The sequence below is a fragment of the Toxotes jaculatrix genome, chromosome 17 (genome assembly GCF_017976425.1).
Source record: "Toxotes jaculatrix isolate fToxJac2 chromosome 17, fToxJac2.pri, whole genome shotgun sequence".
NCBI classification, from domain to species: Eukaryota; Metazoa; Chordata; class Actinopteri; family Toxotidae; genus Toxotes; species Toxotes jaculatrix.
This window is the reverse complement of record NC_054410.1, coordinates 7,599,011-7,615,251: the sequence shown is the minus strand read 5'-3', so window position 1 is coordinate 7,615,251 and position 16,241 is coordinate 7,599,011. Positions and strand designations below refer to the sequence as shown.

The window sequence follows — 16,241 nt, the reverse complement described above, 5'->3', positions numbered from 1 at the left end:
GAGGGTAAACTGAACTTTATGGGTAAAAATCTATCAAGTGCATATTTAATGATGACTTACACGTATAGATCACTTAAATGTAAATAAACCTTGGCACCATTTCCTTTATATTTTACTCACAACGTCCAACTTCATAAGTCATAAATGTCATAAGCCACAAAATACCTGCCAAGTGTTTTGTATCCATATGCACTTCTTAAGATTAAGACCAGTGCGATTTTATGTTGCATCCCTGTTGTATTTTACAGTTAGAAGCTACCGTCGTCTGTTCTGCTACAATTTTCCTCCAAGCCCCCATTGGTTTAAAAAAAAAGCTGCTGCCTTCACTGGTGTAACACTTACAGCTCTGCATGTGCATCTGCATGTATTGCAGCTGTTCCAAACTTTATCACACAGCTAATTATCAAGTTTAATGGTTTTCACATTACGCAGATCCTTCTGGTGGCAAAGAAAAAGCAAAACAGAGGCTGAGGCAGAATGCATGCAACTATTTTCTGGAAGAATAGATATGTGTTACATTTGATGCAACTGCAATTAATGTTTAAGGTAATATTAAGGAAAAAGACAAGGCAGTTTGTTTAAAAAGGGGGATGATGTTAGTGAAGACAGCTGTATGTATCTGTTAACTGGTTTTTATGGATTTTTGAAAATAATTTAATGGTGAATAAAGAAAATTGCAGCTTAACAGACATTTTCTAACTGTAACTAATACATCTTTGGGTTTGAATAATTAATGAACATTTAAGGAAAAACTAAAATTACAACAGTGCCACTAAGAATGGGTATTTCCACAGTTTTATACTGTTGTTTGTACTTGGAAAAATGTGAATTTAGAAAAGCAGGTGAGATCTTTACATACACAAAAGACAATATATTCCATTATGACATTTTCCTCAATCTCATAAAACTAACCAAGAGTAAATTTAGAAAAAAATATGAAGTTTGAATAAACATAAGAACCATTATTTTACTAAAATAATAGCTTTTATTTTCCTAAAATAGTCACCCAGATTTAATTTCACATGAAGTTGTGTTTACACATAAATCTCCTACAGTTACTTGATTTAAAATAAAAAGTACTAGACTTATCTTCCATTTCCCTCCCTCTTCCTCACCATTTTGACATTTGCCCACTCAGCTCCATTTTCAAATACCTCAACTGTCTCTTGGTTGTGTCTTCTTGTTGTCTACACTGCCCTCTCTTCCTCAGCACTACTAGGCATTGTGGGTAAACAGCTAGATTAGCCAATCAATCTTCTCTCGGGAATAGAGGTAGTAGTGGTGGTGAAGGAGGGAGGGAGGGAGGGAGGGAGGAGGGGGTCAGGGAGGAGATAGGGAAAGAGAGAGAGAGAGAGAGAGAGAGAGAGAGAGAGAGAGAGAGAGAGGGGAAAAGAGGAGGAGAGTTGGAGAGAGGGGAAAAGAGGAGGAGAGTTGGAGAGAGGGAGCACGCGATAAGGCAAGTGAGACGAGAGAGATGAGAGGGGGCGGACTTGTGTGCCGGGTGAAGGAGAGAGTAAGAGATATAGTAAAGCACGGTGAGAGGAAAAAGGTGGTGTGTGGAGGAGAATGAACATAGAGAGAAAGAGGCGGAGGGAGTAAAGATGCAGATGTGGGGGTGTCGCAGAGAAACCACAAGCTGCATGTACATGAAAACATGATGTGAACAGGTTGGAGTTTTACAAAAATGCAACAGAGAGAGACAGAGAAAGAAGAGAGGGGTAGAAGTGTGAGAGAGACGTAGGCAGATGATGATAAAAAAAAAAAAAAAAACAGAGGATGAGAGAGATGTAGGAATCAAGAAGAGCCTAAACTGCAGGTTGTCACAGTGCTGCTGGCAGCAGATTTAACACTGCACACACACACAAACCTGTTTCTATGTCTTTACAATGTATTTTATTCCAGTAAAATACTCAGTTGCACCATTTTTGGTTTCATAGCCAAACAGTGCAGACTTTACTTTTTACATGTGACTTTAATGTCACCTGTCACAGAAGAGAGAATCCGATCTGCGTGCACCAATGAGCAGCCTGGGACGTTCTTCAAATTAAAAATGAAATAAATAAATAAATAAATAAATATAATATTTTCTTCACATTTTCCACGGTTTGAGATTTGACTGGAACCTTTTTTATTACGTCATCGTGCTGTGTCTATACTATATTTCATTTTAGTAGTCTTTCTATTCTTTCAGAGGTAAAACCCGCAGCATTCAAGTGGAGGTCCTGACTAATTACACTCAACAAGCAGAGGCATTACTTTACCCCACAAAGGTTGTGTATTGGACAATCCCAATCTCTATGTTGGAAACCACCGTATCAAAAGTGAACTGTGTAATGAAAATAAGAGAACAGGCTTCTTCCAAAACCTTAATGGTGTTACCTGGATTCAAGGCTGATTAGAAACTGAACACTTCTAATCAAACCAGCCAATCAACTGTTGTATAACATGATGTTTGAATAATGTATGGCAAGGTACATTATTGTCTGTTAAAGCAGGAGGTGACATGTATGCCAGTTAAAATTAACAAGGAGATATGCAGGCCCTGTAACACAACATGTGAAGACAAAATTAACTCCCTGTCATAATTACATCTGTTAAATAAAAGCAACTGACTTATAAAATATGCAATATCTTTTGTTTTCCTTCCTTTCAAACTTCACATAGACTATATAACACCAAATAAAAAAGATATCTGTCAACATCAGTGCCTGTAGAGAAACAGGCACTGATGGTGCTTAAAACCTCAAAAATAAGACCAGTAAATTCTGTATTCAAGATGTGCTAAGCCACTTAAGCCTTAACTAAAAGCCTGCATAAATAAATTAAAAACACATCAAAAATATTGATATGGATCTGTATCTGAGAGGAAAATACCCTCATCTCTAAACTCTGTAAGCCTGCGTATGTGGTATATCAGATGCTGAAAGCAACTACATACTTACAAGCAACGATAAACCCAAACGTGATGTCATCTCACTACCAAATCACTTTAAGATAACAGTCTAATAACCTTTGCATTTGTTTTATAACCAGTGTCAGGACTTGAGGAAAAAGTAGCCTGAACAGTTACCATGAACCTTTGCTGCGTCTCTGCACCCAGCAGAGAGAACTGTGATAATGCCTTTTAAATGCTGGCTTGCAATCTAGCAATCCTCAAAAGACTAAGAAACTCTTTTGAGGTAGGGTGAAATATTTTTTTTTTCTTCCGATGCCTCTAACCGGCTCATTCTTTTGAAACCAGTAGAAAAGGACCTGTGCTCAGAGACTAGCCTCGGGGGGCTGGAGCCAAAATTAAACCCTTCCCGTCTCCTTCGCTTTATCACTGTTAGGAGCAGACAGCAAGCAACCATGTAGCACACCCATCTACATTTATATACACACATACACACACATGCAGAGGGTTAACTGGCATGCTGGCTGGTACTGAGGGTGTGAGCCCCTCCACCCTCCTTTTATGGGCTGGCTGCCAAAGATGCCCCCTGTCCAAGAATACAAACACACACACATGCACACACACGCACACACACACAAATCCCTGGCTTAGCCTCAGCCCAGTGCTGGGATTACCGGATTAGAACTCTATTCCATTATCTCCCCACACTATACAGCGCACACACATGCACGCACGCGCATACACACACACACAGTCTTGGCCAGAGAGGAGAGGCTGAAGACAGACGCACAGTGTCAATCACAACACATGACATTTACACACAAGAGGATACAGTTACAGTTTCGCCTCACAGTGGAGGAAAAAAAGCAGTTCTTTACATTATTATTAGGCTGGATGGGGGAGTTGTTATTATTAGGACTCCATCTGCAACCCTGAGCATCTGTGACAGCAAGCAATAGACATGCTGAAGTGTCCTTGGGCAAGGCACTGAATCCCTACAAACTTCGAGATAGCGGTTCCATGGCTGACCCTGACCTCTGACCTCTGACATGAGCGAGCAGCGAGACACACAAAAATAAAAAGGCAGAATTTCTCCCGGAACTGCTGGAAGGCATCGAATAAACCCTCAAGGACACACTCATACAAAAACACACAATGGAAACAGAACTTAAGAGCTACAGAATTCTGAATTACAAAAAAAAAATCACAAGAAGTACAATAAAAACTGAAAATGAAAAATGAATTATGATTTCCTCACTTATGTCCAGTCACATTTATTTATATAGCTCAAAATAATGAACTGAAGTTGTTAGTGCAGTTAAAATAGATTCCAGTGAGCTGGCGTCTCTAGTTGTTAGAGAAGCACTCAAACTTTCCAAAGTCAGATCCACAAAACTGCTAATGACTGTATTGCTCGCCCAAATGTCCTTGAGGTGCACATCATCCTCTACCTGTTCTTGTGGACACCACTTCAAGATTCTCCTACACACTTGACCTTGCAAAAAAAAAAAAAAAAATGTACTGCTTTGACATGTGTGTCTCTGGCAGACACACACAAAGAACCTGATTCCACAGTGTGTAAAGACAGTGACTGTAAAAAGAAAGAATGAAAGAAAGAAAGAAAGAATCAATCCGTCACTTACGTAGTCATGGAAGGCCTTGGCCTCACTGGAGTGCTCGCATGTCTCCCTTCGGTCTGGAGCCGCACAATACAAATCCCAGAATACACTGAAATGGAGGGCAGAGAGGGTTAGAGAGGGAAGAGGTCAAAGGTTACCAAACAGAGTAATACAAGCAAATGTGTAACAGCTATTCATAACCCATTCACACTCACTCTCACTATCTCCATAGCCCTCTTAAACTGCCTCTTCCACACTTGAGCATCATTGTAAGAGGGACACAATGCCAGTGTCCCCCCTCAATCAACCTCTCAGTCACTCACTCAGAACACACACACACTTACTCGCATTATCTTTCACTGCCTGAATCAAATTTTAACTGTTACTGTCTCAGCTTGATGCCTAAAATATCCTCCTGTACAAGTGTTGACTGGTAAATGGCCTCATTGTGAAGGAATCTGCTCATCATTTGATCCATACAAGAACAGACAACAAGAGCTGAGACATACATACACATAAACAGTTTCCATACAGGCTTCTATTTCAGTTTATCTGGACGCCCTAAGTGGAAAACCACACACACACACACACACACACCCAACAATGCTAACTGCCTGTGTGCTACCTGTCTGAGAGGTCTTAATTGAATCAGTCTTTGTGCATTGATTATAGTGAAAGTGCTATAAACAGAGCGAAAAGGCGACTCGGCAAGCGAGAGGACTAATCAGGCAGCCACTTCACGTGTCCTGGCAATCTGCAATGCACACAGACATGTTGAATCCCAAACATCTGGAATTTTTCATACACTTCTGTACTTCATAAGACACAGTCATATTTGGGAGGCTTAGGGCAGTTCAACAGTGCAACTCATCTTGAGCTGTTTGAGCATGCAAAGTGGAATTTATAGGATATTTTGACCTCGAAACTTAACTTATACTCTCGCTTAACCTTCCTCCATGAGAAGGTCAGAGTGCATGGTTTAAGCTACACGCACGGTGTGGTGTGTCAGTGTGTCGCTCCAGGACACATGAAGTGGGTAAATGCTTAAAAATGTTACTGGACTTAAACCGAAACCCTTCAGTCATAAACATTATCTCCTTATTTTCTCCAGTACAGGCCTGTCTGTACAAAAAGAACAGACAGATGAGAAACCATGTTTTTTTCTAAAATCTTGACAAGTCTGCCCTTAGTTAAAAGAGGAATATGTTTTGATAAGAAGGAAAAAAAAATGGATTTGCTCTTAAGAAGCTGTACTTCTTAAGCGTAAACCAATACGAGACAACACAATTTTATACTTTTTTTCTTTTCTAAATGTTTTCTACAATATTTTTGTGTATAGAAACAACCTCGAGGTTTAAGTCCTTAACTGTACACAAACATCAGACTTATTCTTTAGATTTACCCAGGCTTGTGTGCTTTCAGTTTATTATTCTATTTCTTCATTTTCTTTTTATTAAAACATGTCCTTGGTCTCATAATGCTGATGGTGCTCTATAGGCCTGACGTTCATTCTTCTGACTCAGCAGAGCCACCCCCTGAGGTGAAAGTTACACTGTACTTTTTAAAGACCATTTAAGGGTATATTTACAAGTCTGTAATTTTACATCCACAGGTTTTTTTTTTAAACATTTGTTCCTTTGTAATATGTACAGTGCTAATTTCAGTGTCCTTCAGCAACAGTGAATCTCTTCTAAATCCAGTGCCACTGCTTTTGTAGCTGATGCCTGGCTCTGATTTTCCTGAGGAGGAGGCAAGTGAAAAAAGACTCTCCCTTAATGGTAACAACAAATGATCAAACCATAGACTGTTACTATTAGTATTTTCCATGATAACGTTTTAGACGTGCCATAAAACACCATCTATTCAACTTATGACTGAAGAAATTATTTAACCTTTTTTAAGAATAAAAGTATAATTTCATTGCCTATTCTTCAAGATTCAGGTCTTTGGTAGGAACAAATGGGCTTGAAGGGCCACAGACAGGGTAAGAAATTCAGAAAGCTGTAAGACATGGACTAAAACATATTTAGTTATGGTGTTTTCACAGGATTTGCTGACAATAGGGGGAAAAAAAGAAAATATCGTCAGCCAAAAAAACTATTAAATTGCTGCCACAAAATTAATTAGCTGAATCTGGTGTAAAAACGTGTCGGTAGCCTTTCCTTTCCTGCTCAGATTATCTTCTGACTTGGCTCAGACTCTCGCTCCCTTTTCAGCTCACAAAGCTTGAATTTTTTTTTTGCCCCCAGGCAAGTCAAGAAGGGCTTTAATCAAGTCTCAATACTACAGAGCATGAACTGGACTTTACTCAGTCCAACCTTTATATAAAGGTAAAGGAATTAGCATTTACAAAAGCACATTTACATCAAGTGTCCTCAAAAAGTAGCATCATATATCATTAAACTTATAATAAGTCAGCTTGGGTTCAAATTTATGGTAGTTGGCTGATTACTGTCCAACAGCGGGTATTTACTGTTTTACAGTGAAACGTTTATTGTGGATTAAATTTGTCCTTTTCCTGATTTCTACTAATAACCACCAGGCTTCTTGTGTGCATGTAAACAGAGTCCACAAACAAGTGAAAACTGCTGATCAGAGCTTAAGGTGTTGACCCTAAAGGTCAAATCTTAGCCAGGGGCAGAAATGACAGGAGGTGGAGGTGGTGGTGGGGGGGCGCAGCTGAGGGAGAGGTGACACAAAGGAAGCTGGAATGCAATGGGTTAATCTGCTAAGAATCCCTCTCCCACGTGAACAAAGGAGAAAAGTGGGAGGTGGGGGGAACACAAAGGGTGACGAGAGGGTGAGGAGGGGGAGGGGAGCATATAGGGGAGGGAGTCCATTCCCCAACCATCTGGATCTATTGTTTCAGGAACGGGGGTGAAGGATGGAGAGCTGGAGGAGGGTAGAGGGTAGAAGACGGGGAGGAAGGGGTCACACCCTTGATGAGTCTGGTCAACCCCAAGGCTGAGACTCTGCCAGACCTCCCACCTATGGAAGTCATTTTTAATCACGCATGAGGACAAGCACCATCAGTTAAATTAAAATATTGTCTAACTTTTAAGTTAATATTTGAAAGTTCATGTGTAACATGAGTTTCACAAATTCAAAATTTAATTATGCCCCTTTCATGAGCCACCACACCATGAAAACCGTAATGAAGCCACTGTTTGTGCATATGACAGTAATGAATTATGTAGGGTCAGGATGGACACTAGAACCCGATCAGTGAGTGTGTAAGTGGTGGGTGGGGGAATACACACTGTGAGACACGTACTGTAAAATCTGTTTACACACTCTACCAAAATAAAATGAATAGGATTATCAAATAAGGAAGAATAGAGGAAAGTAGCAAAACGTACCACCACCATGAATGGAGGAATCCGGGGGGCTCCCCTAATGTAATATTCTTCTCCCATCGAATCTGCAGGAGAGAAGAGAAGAGAAGAGAAGAGAAGAGAAGAGAAGAGAAGAGAAGAGAGAAAAGTCACTTGCAGCCACTAGAGAGAGGATTATGTCTGCAGGTCCAGGGGTTAAGAACATATAATCAGTCAGTCTCAAACTGTCAATGGCCTCCGACGTGAAGATGGGCATCTTTCTGTTTCTGTCAGTCTCCATCTCCGCTCTGTCATGTCTGTGTCCTCTTCCCCTTTTTATATGTGAAGTACATTAATGAATCCAGGGAATAACTCGCTCACTCACCGTGTATGTGAGCCTGTCTGCACCCGAAAGGGGGAGTTGGGAGACAAAGTTGGGAGGAAAAAAAATGTATACAAACAACACAATGCCTACATAAGTCTACAATGTCAACGAACAGCCCCATCAGATGTTTTTTTTTTTTTTTACACCCAGGACTCAGCATGGCCAACAGTGAGCATGATCTGGTGTAACTTTATAGAGTTTCCTTATGAAAAATTGATGCAACACCTTGCACTCTAATCATGTTTAGCATGTTTGCACTGACAATGTAAGTCTGAGAGGGCTCAAAGGTGATATAGCTACTGTAGCAGGGTTATATGAAATGCAGCTTTAGTAATTAAGTTCTTTTACATTCCAAGTCCTTCAACCTAAACGACCAAACGACCATATAGGTCCTTTGTCTGTACCCTCTGATACGGACCATAGGAGCAGTTCCTGAATTAACACTGTTGAAAATGATGTGACACTACTAAAGTCATCTGATTTTCTCCTTTGCTCCTGTTACAATTACCACAGCCTCTGAAGGGCTTCGTCACCTGAACGTAAACATTCAGAAAAAAGGCCCAAACATTTTTAGGGCACACGTGTTTGATTAGGATTTAGTTTGAGCCATACGTTATCAGGCTGGAGCTACAAATGCCATCTTACCTCAGACAGGAAGGTCTGTGCGGACTTCTGTGCTCCCACATGTAGCAGGTACTCGTACACATATAACGCTAACCTGAAATGCAGAGGGGAAAAAACGTTAGTGATCAAGTGGGCACCCAAAGTAGACCTACAATGGGAAATTTCAACCAACTACACCCCAGAAACCATAGCCCCCATTAGCTAATAGACAAGAACTACTTCAGGGTTCAACATTCTTTTAGTGCAATTGTATTTGCATTTTCTCCACACCTGGAAAACCGCTATTAACAGACACAGAGGCAGCGCAGACCCAGCCCAGGCCCGACATCATCGTTGGACGTAACCATCCCGTGCCGTGGAAACACGTCCTGTGCCATGGCAGGTGCATGGCTGGCAGAGCAGTCCCCCCTTCCCACAGCATTTCCATGCCAGGCAGCAGCAAACCACAGTAACAGTAATAAAATTTAATATTGCTTATTATATAAAAATTTGGGTGCACCTAGATTATGTGTTGGTGCAGCCTATGTAAAAAGTGAGTCTGTAGCCCTGACTACCTCAGAAGCAAAGATTTCGTGGGGCAGAAATCACGACTGAGGAACTAGAACCGACTCGAGGTTTTTGTGGCTTTACCACAGGTAAAGCTTCTGGGTACCTCTAAAGTTTCCTGTAAAATTTCCTGCAATCGAAAAGGGCCATATCATCTCAACAGCACATCTGGAGCCTGTGCAGTTTTTCCAACACTGCCCCTGCGCCTGCTACAAAGCCTAAGAATCCCCAAGTCCTCAAATCAAAACAGAACCTAAAAAAACACTTATCAACTTGAATGAAAAATATACGTTCTGACCGACTCACTGCTCCAGATACAGACAGAAATAGCTGTACACGACAAGCATTCCCACTAATTCCAACAACATTTTAAAAGCTCTTGCCAGACTCTTTTTTTTTTTTTTTTTTTTTTTTAAATCACTGCTATTATAACAGGCCAGCCACACTTGAAAACGGCAATCCACCAGGGTCTATTAACAGACACAAGAACCATGCTGTGGAGTGGGAAACCCCCATTGGCCCAACATTGTACTCCTAACTCCTTCACTTAGCCGTGTTTAATAGGCTGTTAATGGACCATCAATCGACCGGCAGCGTGGATATGACAGTGCCCTGTGTGCCCAGAGCAGACAGTCCTCTGACAGGCCAATAAGGTCCTAATGAGAAGGACAGTAACTCAGTGTCATAGTCCCCATCATTAGTCAATGTACTGATCAATGAAACATGGTTTTGAGATAATCAGCCTGTTGTGCAGTTTGTTTTTAACCACTAACAGGCCTTTTGCCTTTCCAATGCTGTCTTTCCTTGTACTGTTGTGGAGTGGTAGGGGGAAGGTATGTCTATTTAAACGTATTACGTGCATTTAAGCTTCCTAAGATGATATACAGCTGTATAATAAAAAGTTCAGTTCGGAAGCTGATAAGTTCTCACTATCACCAAGTTTTAAACGAATTAAACAGGATACGTTTTAATAATTATGCCCAATTTTCCAGTGATTAATTTTTCAATACATTTCTGCATCATCTACTCCGGCCATGCTCAAAGACAGAGTCCAACCTCAGGGTGCATCTATGGAGAATTGTATGATGCCCTTTCATTAAAAAAAAGCCACTTGGGAGCAAATAAGGGGAAATCCTTGGAAGACAGCAGTCCAACTGGAAGCCATTAGCTGATTAATCAATTGGATTAATCTGCAACCATTTTGATCTTTAATTAATCGTTTAAGGCGTTTTTGAAGCAAATACGCTGAACATCTGAAGATTCCAGGTGCTCACATGTAAGAATTTGCTGCTTTTATTGATCTTACAATACAGCATATTGAGTATTTTGGGGTTTAGGTTAATGAGATGGCGGTTTTTCCACTGCTTTCTATTTTTTTTTTTTTTTAAACCAAAAGACTGATCAAGAAAATAATTAGTAATCAATAATGAAAATAACTGATATCTGAAGCCCTGATCAAAACAAAGATCATTTTAAACCCAGGTTTCTGAAGAGTAATTAAGCATGATTAGCTGTCTTATTGAGGATGTTTGGTTCTTCTATTGTAGTGTGTTCTATCTATTGTTAGTGTTTTGTGTGATTGCATACATATTTTTATTGCGCTGTGTATGTGTTTTTTTTATGAATGCCCATTTAGGAACAAGTGTTGCAAATTAGCTGCAGCTATGAATGCTATGATATATGGCGTCAGTCTGTTTAGTTAATAGTCTGTAGTTATGTGTGTCTCCCTGCAAAGATAACCATAAATAAATAAATGTGCACAATATAAATGTGCACATGGGGGATAGTAAAGCACTGCACACTTTACTGCGAGGGTCAAAGCTAAAACGCACTTACATTTAGTTGCTATTTCTGCTAAATGGTTGAAGTCAACATAAAGATGAGGCGAGCACATGGAAGCAACTACTGTAGTGTGTTATGATGATGTGATCTGTGCCTGACCTGCTCTTACTATTAATGGTATGTAAATGTTTAAAATATGCATAGCTAGTATGCAAATTCAGTCTGTAAAAGATACGAACAGCCAAAAACACAATAACCATTGTATGAAGCCGACACCTTCACATAAAAACAACAACAAGTTGTGGAGCATTTTCTCAACAGCAGGAGAGGTGGTTTCTTAAGAATTTTATGATTACATGAGTTTTTAACACAGAGAAAAACCTAAATGAGAGAGCAACAAAGTTCTCATCTCATCTCATCTCATCTCATCCCCTACAACATAGGCACCCGAGGCTACAAATACCTGGTCATTATAAAGTGCTCCACAGCTGCCCATACACAGTATATCCCTTTGCAGAGCGACACATTGGTTGAATGGGTCAACGCACATGACCATCCAGTTAACCTGGGCAGAGCATAAGTTAAACACTACTTTGTTGAACATGCTTTAGTGTTATGTTAAGGATGGGAATTTAACTTAAGGTTGTTAATATTTAAAGATCACTTGAGTGGCCCCACCACACACACACACACACACAATAGAGAAAAGGCTTAGAGTGCAAGAGAGAGACTGAGAATACAGAGAGAAAAGAAACTGAAATTTTTCTTGGAACTCATGTAATCTCATTCTTCGTAATTCTATAGTTTATCTGCAACATGCATCAAACCAGTGTTGCAGACGCGAGTCTCTGTGTAATGATGACGACCACGGATTAACATCTGACAATCGTCTCGTGCTATGAATGTGGCCTGTTGCGGGTTAAACATGCATTTGGTAGACAGCGGGCCGTCCTGCTTGGAAAGTAATAAATAGCTGAGGGTGTGTCCCTCTTGCAGATAGTCGCCAAGATAAGAAAACATACATGAGGCAGCAGACATCCAAACGTACAGATGAACAAACAAACAAAGCAGAAGCGGCCTTGAATTCTAAGCTTCCCGGAGTGATTTACATCGGTTAATAATATTCAACTGTAAATAAATCTATCGCACAAGAAAAAACATATCCAACAGCAAGAACGCATCTTGGCTGCATCGACTTGCTTAATTCAACGCAGGCAGTCGGACAGATCGGTTGTTTCACAAATGACCGATGCTCTTAAGAGGCTAAAGACTGCAGCTCTGCTAAGACACACAATCACACACATACACACACTTGACCAATTTAGCCAGGGGAATCTGACCACTTTCTGAGGCTCCTAGCAATTTGTAGGTCACAAAGCTCTCTGTGACCGCTGGTGTAGAGTGTAAGTCACTGCCACTTGCAGGTCAGTCTAGTACTGGACCTCACACACACACATTGTGGAACATTTTACCTCTGCACTTTTCTGGTTACTAATCACACCTGAAGACCTACAGTTCAAATCCTTGCATCTGTGCTGATTTTAACAGTTTTTAAACGCCTGGTGAAGTCTCACAGGAAGCTTTAGGAAACAGCAAGTGCTTCAAATATTCATACTGTTTGCATCTCCCTGTACACTGCAGGTTTACTGGCTTGCTTACATGTACAACCCTCTATAAGAGTTTGACTAGCAGGGAATAGTTAAAAACTTTGTCCTATGTCTGGGGATATGAGGATCACACTGCAGATCCCCCCCAAGAGGCCTTCAATTAAATTTTTATGTGTGGTGTGTGTATGTGTGTTTTTGTGTGGGTTGCAAAAGGGGCTGCGTGTGCGTGCACCTGGCCTACTGCATTATTAAAGCTTAGAAGCTAGCTCATAGAAAAGGAAGAGAAGTTTGAGGAGAAGAAGAAGAGGGAGAAGCTATGGGATAGCGGAGTACAGAGAGGGGATAAAAATTAGTTTTGACTGGAGCATAAGTGGGGTCATGCCCCATTTTTATAGAGGAACAAACAGTAGGTGGTACAAGGGATCAGAGGAGCAGACAAGTCATGATGGAGAGGAAAAAAAGGATGGTGGTGGTTGATATTGACACCCAGAATGTTAAATTATATGCATAAAGAGATGTAAAAAAAACAACCTGAAAGATAGCTCCAACAACCCTTGCTCCTCAGTTTTTAAGGTTGTGTGGCCCGGTGTCACCAGCCTTACATCGCAAAGCTGGAAACACACTCTACTCGTTTCTGATTTCCCATTTTTTGTCATGCTGAAACTAAATTTTCTTCCTCCATCACACCATGTGAGGTGACCTCCTGACCTCCTTCCCCACCATTCCCTCTTATGTTCAGAGCAGGGACATTAGTACGTGCATACGCTTAATCCCATAGAGTGAGAAATCTCCCTGATGTACACCAGTGGCACACCTGACATCCTGCCTGAGGCTCCCGACAAAACCCCCTCTTTAAACATGGATGAGTCTGCCCACCATATCTCCCTCTCTTCTGTCTCTTTCTTTCTCTTCTGTCTCTCTCAACTCTGACGCAAAGCTGAGAGCAGCTGCTTCAGTCTGTCTCAATAATTCAACACTGAAGCGAGGGATGAGGACTTTGAGGAGCAGCAAAGGATGGGAAGTGAGAGTCAGAAGGCAGATGAAGACAGGCATTAGAAGAAAGAATACGGGTTCATAACAGAGCCCATATTCTTAGGTAGGTGTGAGCTTAAAGTAATGAGGTGCCTGCTGATCTTCACGCAAACGCACACGTGTCTGACAATTCTGTCCCACTTCAGCCCCCCAAGCTGCTGACTGGTCCGGCAAGTCAGAGAGTGAGCATTTACTGGTGTTCAACCCATCCACTGTGAAGAATGAAGCCATAAGCATTCACCTGTGTGGAAGCTCTTGCCTCTTATTTACCTTTAGGTTATTCAGCTGTAATGCAACACGAACTATCACAACACAGCACAGGGCTCTGAAACATTCAAATCTAACAAAGTTTAATGAAAGCATGTAGGGGTCTCCGGTGGCTTTGTTAACAGTGACTATCAGCAAAGGAAGCTGACTGCAGATTCTGGCTTCTTATTTCAAAACTAATGTACAGTGGTTTGTGAAATTAATATTTCATTTTAATTTAAAAGCTCTGTAGATTGTTAACGTGTTTGTAACCGTGCGGCATGCATCTCCAGAGCGAACAACAGGCATCGAGACAGAGGCATGCAGACAAAGGGATCGGAGGGCTACAGCACTCGAAGCTAACACCGCCTAAGTTTTCTGACAAAACAGCCGCCGAAAAGCCCGTCTATGGGTTTATCGTAGCAAGCGGTGGCGGCGACTGCAAGCACTTCGTCCCCAGCACCGGTTCATACAACTCCGGGTGACTGTAGAAAATCTGTACGGGCCACAAAAGTTGTGAGGCGCAGCTCCCCTCGCACCGGGGATCGCAGCGGTGGCTCTCCGCTGACCGAACACACGCATGGGTCCAACGTAGCCAGCGCGCTCGGGGACCGAGTATCGTCGTGGAACGTGGAACGGTTCTAGACCACGTTCCCGTGCCCGTTTTGTAACAAAAGCCCCAAACAGCTGTATTCTATTTTTACCTGCTGCTTCAGCGGGGCGACACAAAAGCCAGCTAGCTACAATGCACACGGCGTCACTCCAAATGCATTGTTCCTCACACAGGGGCGAGGGGAGAGAGAGAGGGAGAGAGAGATGGAACTAAAGTGGGATCTCCATCAATGCTGCTCACAGACAAATCAGCCCTGTGCGAACATTTGTGCGTTATTACTGGAAACACGTGCGGCAACGCTCCCGCTCGCAGGAGCGGAGCAACTTTAGTCGCTAAAACTGCCACACTCTTGTTTTGCATGAGAAAGAAACAAGAAAAACAAGAGTGAAACTGGCAGCGAAGCTAGCTGCTTGGGCTAACTTAGCAGCCATGCCCGTGTAGTTGGAGGATGCAAGAGGCAAGCAATACGCGCAAAGTGGGGAAACACAACGAATAAACTATCACAGCATCACTTTTGTAGCTTGCATATTAACAAAAAGAACTAGCAGAACATGCGCACCTCTGCCGAAGTGACTGAGCTGCTTCACATCAGTTAGCAAGTTTAGCTACCTAGCACACTCTTCTTAGCTGGATCTCTGTTGTGACAGTGCAATAATTTACTTACTTTTCTCTTGCTTGGCTATCGGAGGGGACCACAGCTCCTTTACCCTTGCCGTACATCTTGGAGGCTGTTCTGATACTTTATTTTATCCCACTCGACACCTGTCAAAGAAAGCTACCAGTAAAACCTACTATCTCCATAGCTACCCAGTTAGTGTTGTCTCCCTATCTCTCCCTTGCGCTCTCTTTGCTCCGGTTTCCTTTTTTTTTTCTACATCCCCAACATTGCCCACAAATCAGGCAGGGTTTCAGCCGGGGGGGAACTTGAAACAGTCCACTGGTGGAGCTTTTTTTTTTTTTTTCAATCGCTGTTCCTGGATTCAGCTCACGCCCCCCCTGTTGTGAGACGGTGGGGGCTTCTTAAAGCCACAGTGTCTCAGTTTTTGTCGACTTCACTCAAGTTCAAGTTCTCTTCTCAAGGCCCTCAAGTTCAGGCCTTACATTACAGCTGTGTTCACGTACAGTACCGAACTGCTAATATTAATCAATTACAGTTTCGACATCTTTATTCAGCCATGATATGCTGGATCCTAATGGTATGTCTCAATGTTTTGTTTTTGTGCTAATGTCACACCAGAATGGCACTTGATTGGCCGAAACGCTCACCTTGTTTGGTTTATGTACCCCTGAAGTGCCACTATGTTCAGCCCAGGTATCTGGTGTGGCCTTAGGGCACCCATTAACCCCAATTAAAAGTGCCTCATTTTTTTTTTTCACCCCCAGCCTTCACACAGTCTGCTCATACCACTGATTGTGGTTATTAACTTACTTGATTACATAACTGTAAATAGGGTACCATTAAGTAATTTTATTTGTTTTTCATGCAATACTAGGCTATTGGTTCCCAAACTGGGGTCCAGGGACCACCAAGGTTCCTAACAGAGGTGGAGGCAGGCCCCAGCCAATGAGGAAAAGTTTTA

At 41.7% G+C, this 16,241-nt stretch overlaps 1 protein-coding gene across 3 annotated transcripts in view; it reads right to left on the bottom strand.

Moving 5' to 3' along the window:
- zgc:110158 (uncharacterized protein LOC553590 homolog) overlaps positions 1-15,535 on the bottom strand; it is a 32,249-nt gene extending 16,714 nt beyond the window's left edge. For all 3 annotated transcript variants that reach the window (XM_041061127.1, XM_041061129.1, XM_041061128.1), the window contains exons 1-4: positions 15,326-15,535; positions 8,857-8,929; positions 7,872-7,933; positions 4,537-4,621 (exon numbers count right to left, since the gene is read on the bottom strand). In XM_041061127.1, the coding sequence (XP_040917061.1) occupies positions 4,537-4,621; positions 7,872-7,933; positions 8,857-8,929; positions 15,326-15,381 (276 nt within the window). In that variant the 5' untranslated portion in view covers positions 15,382-15,535. The remainder of the gene's footprint in view (positions 1-4,536; positions 4,622-7,871; positions 7,934-8,856; positions 8,930-15,325) is intronic.
- Between the last annotated feature and the right edge of the window lie 706 nt (positions 15,536-16,241).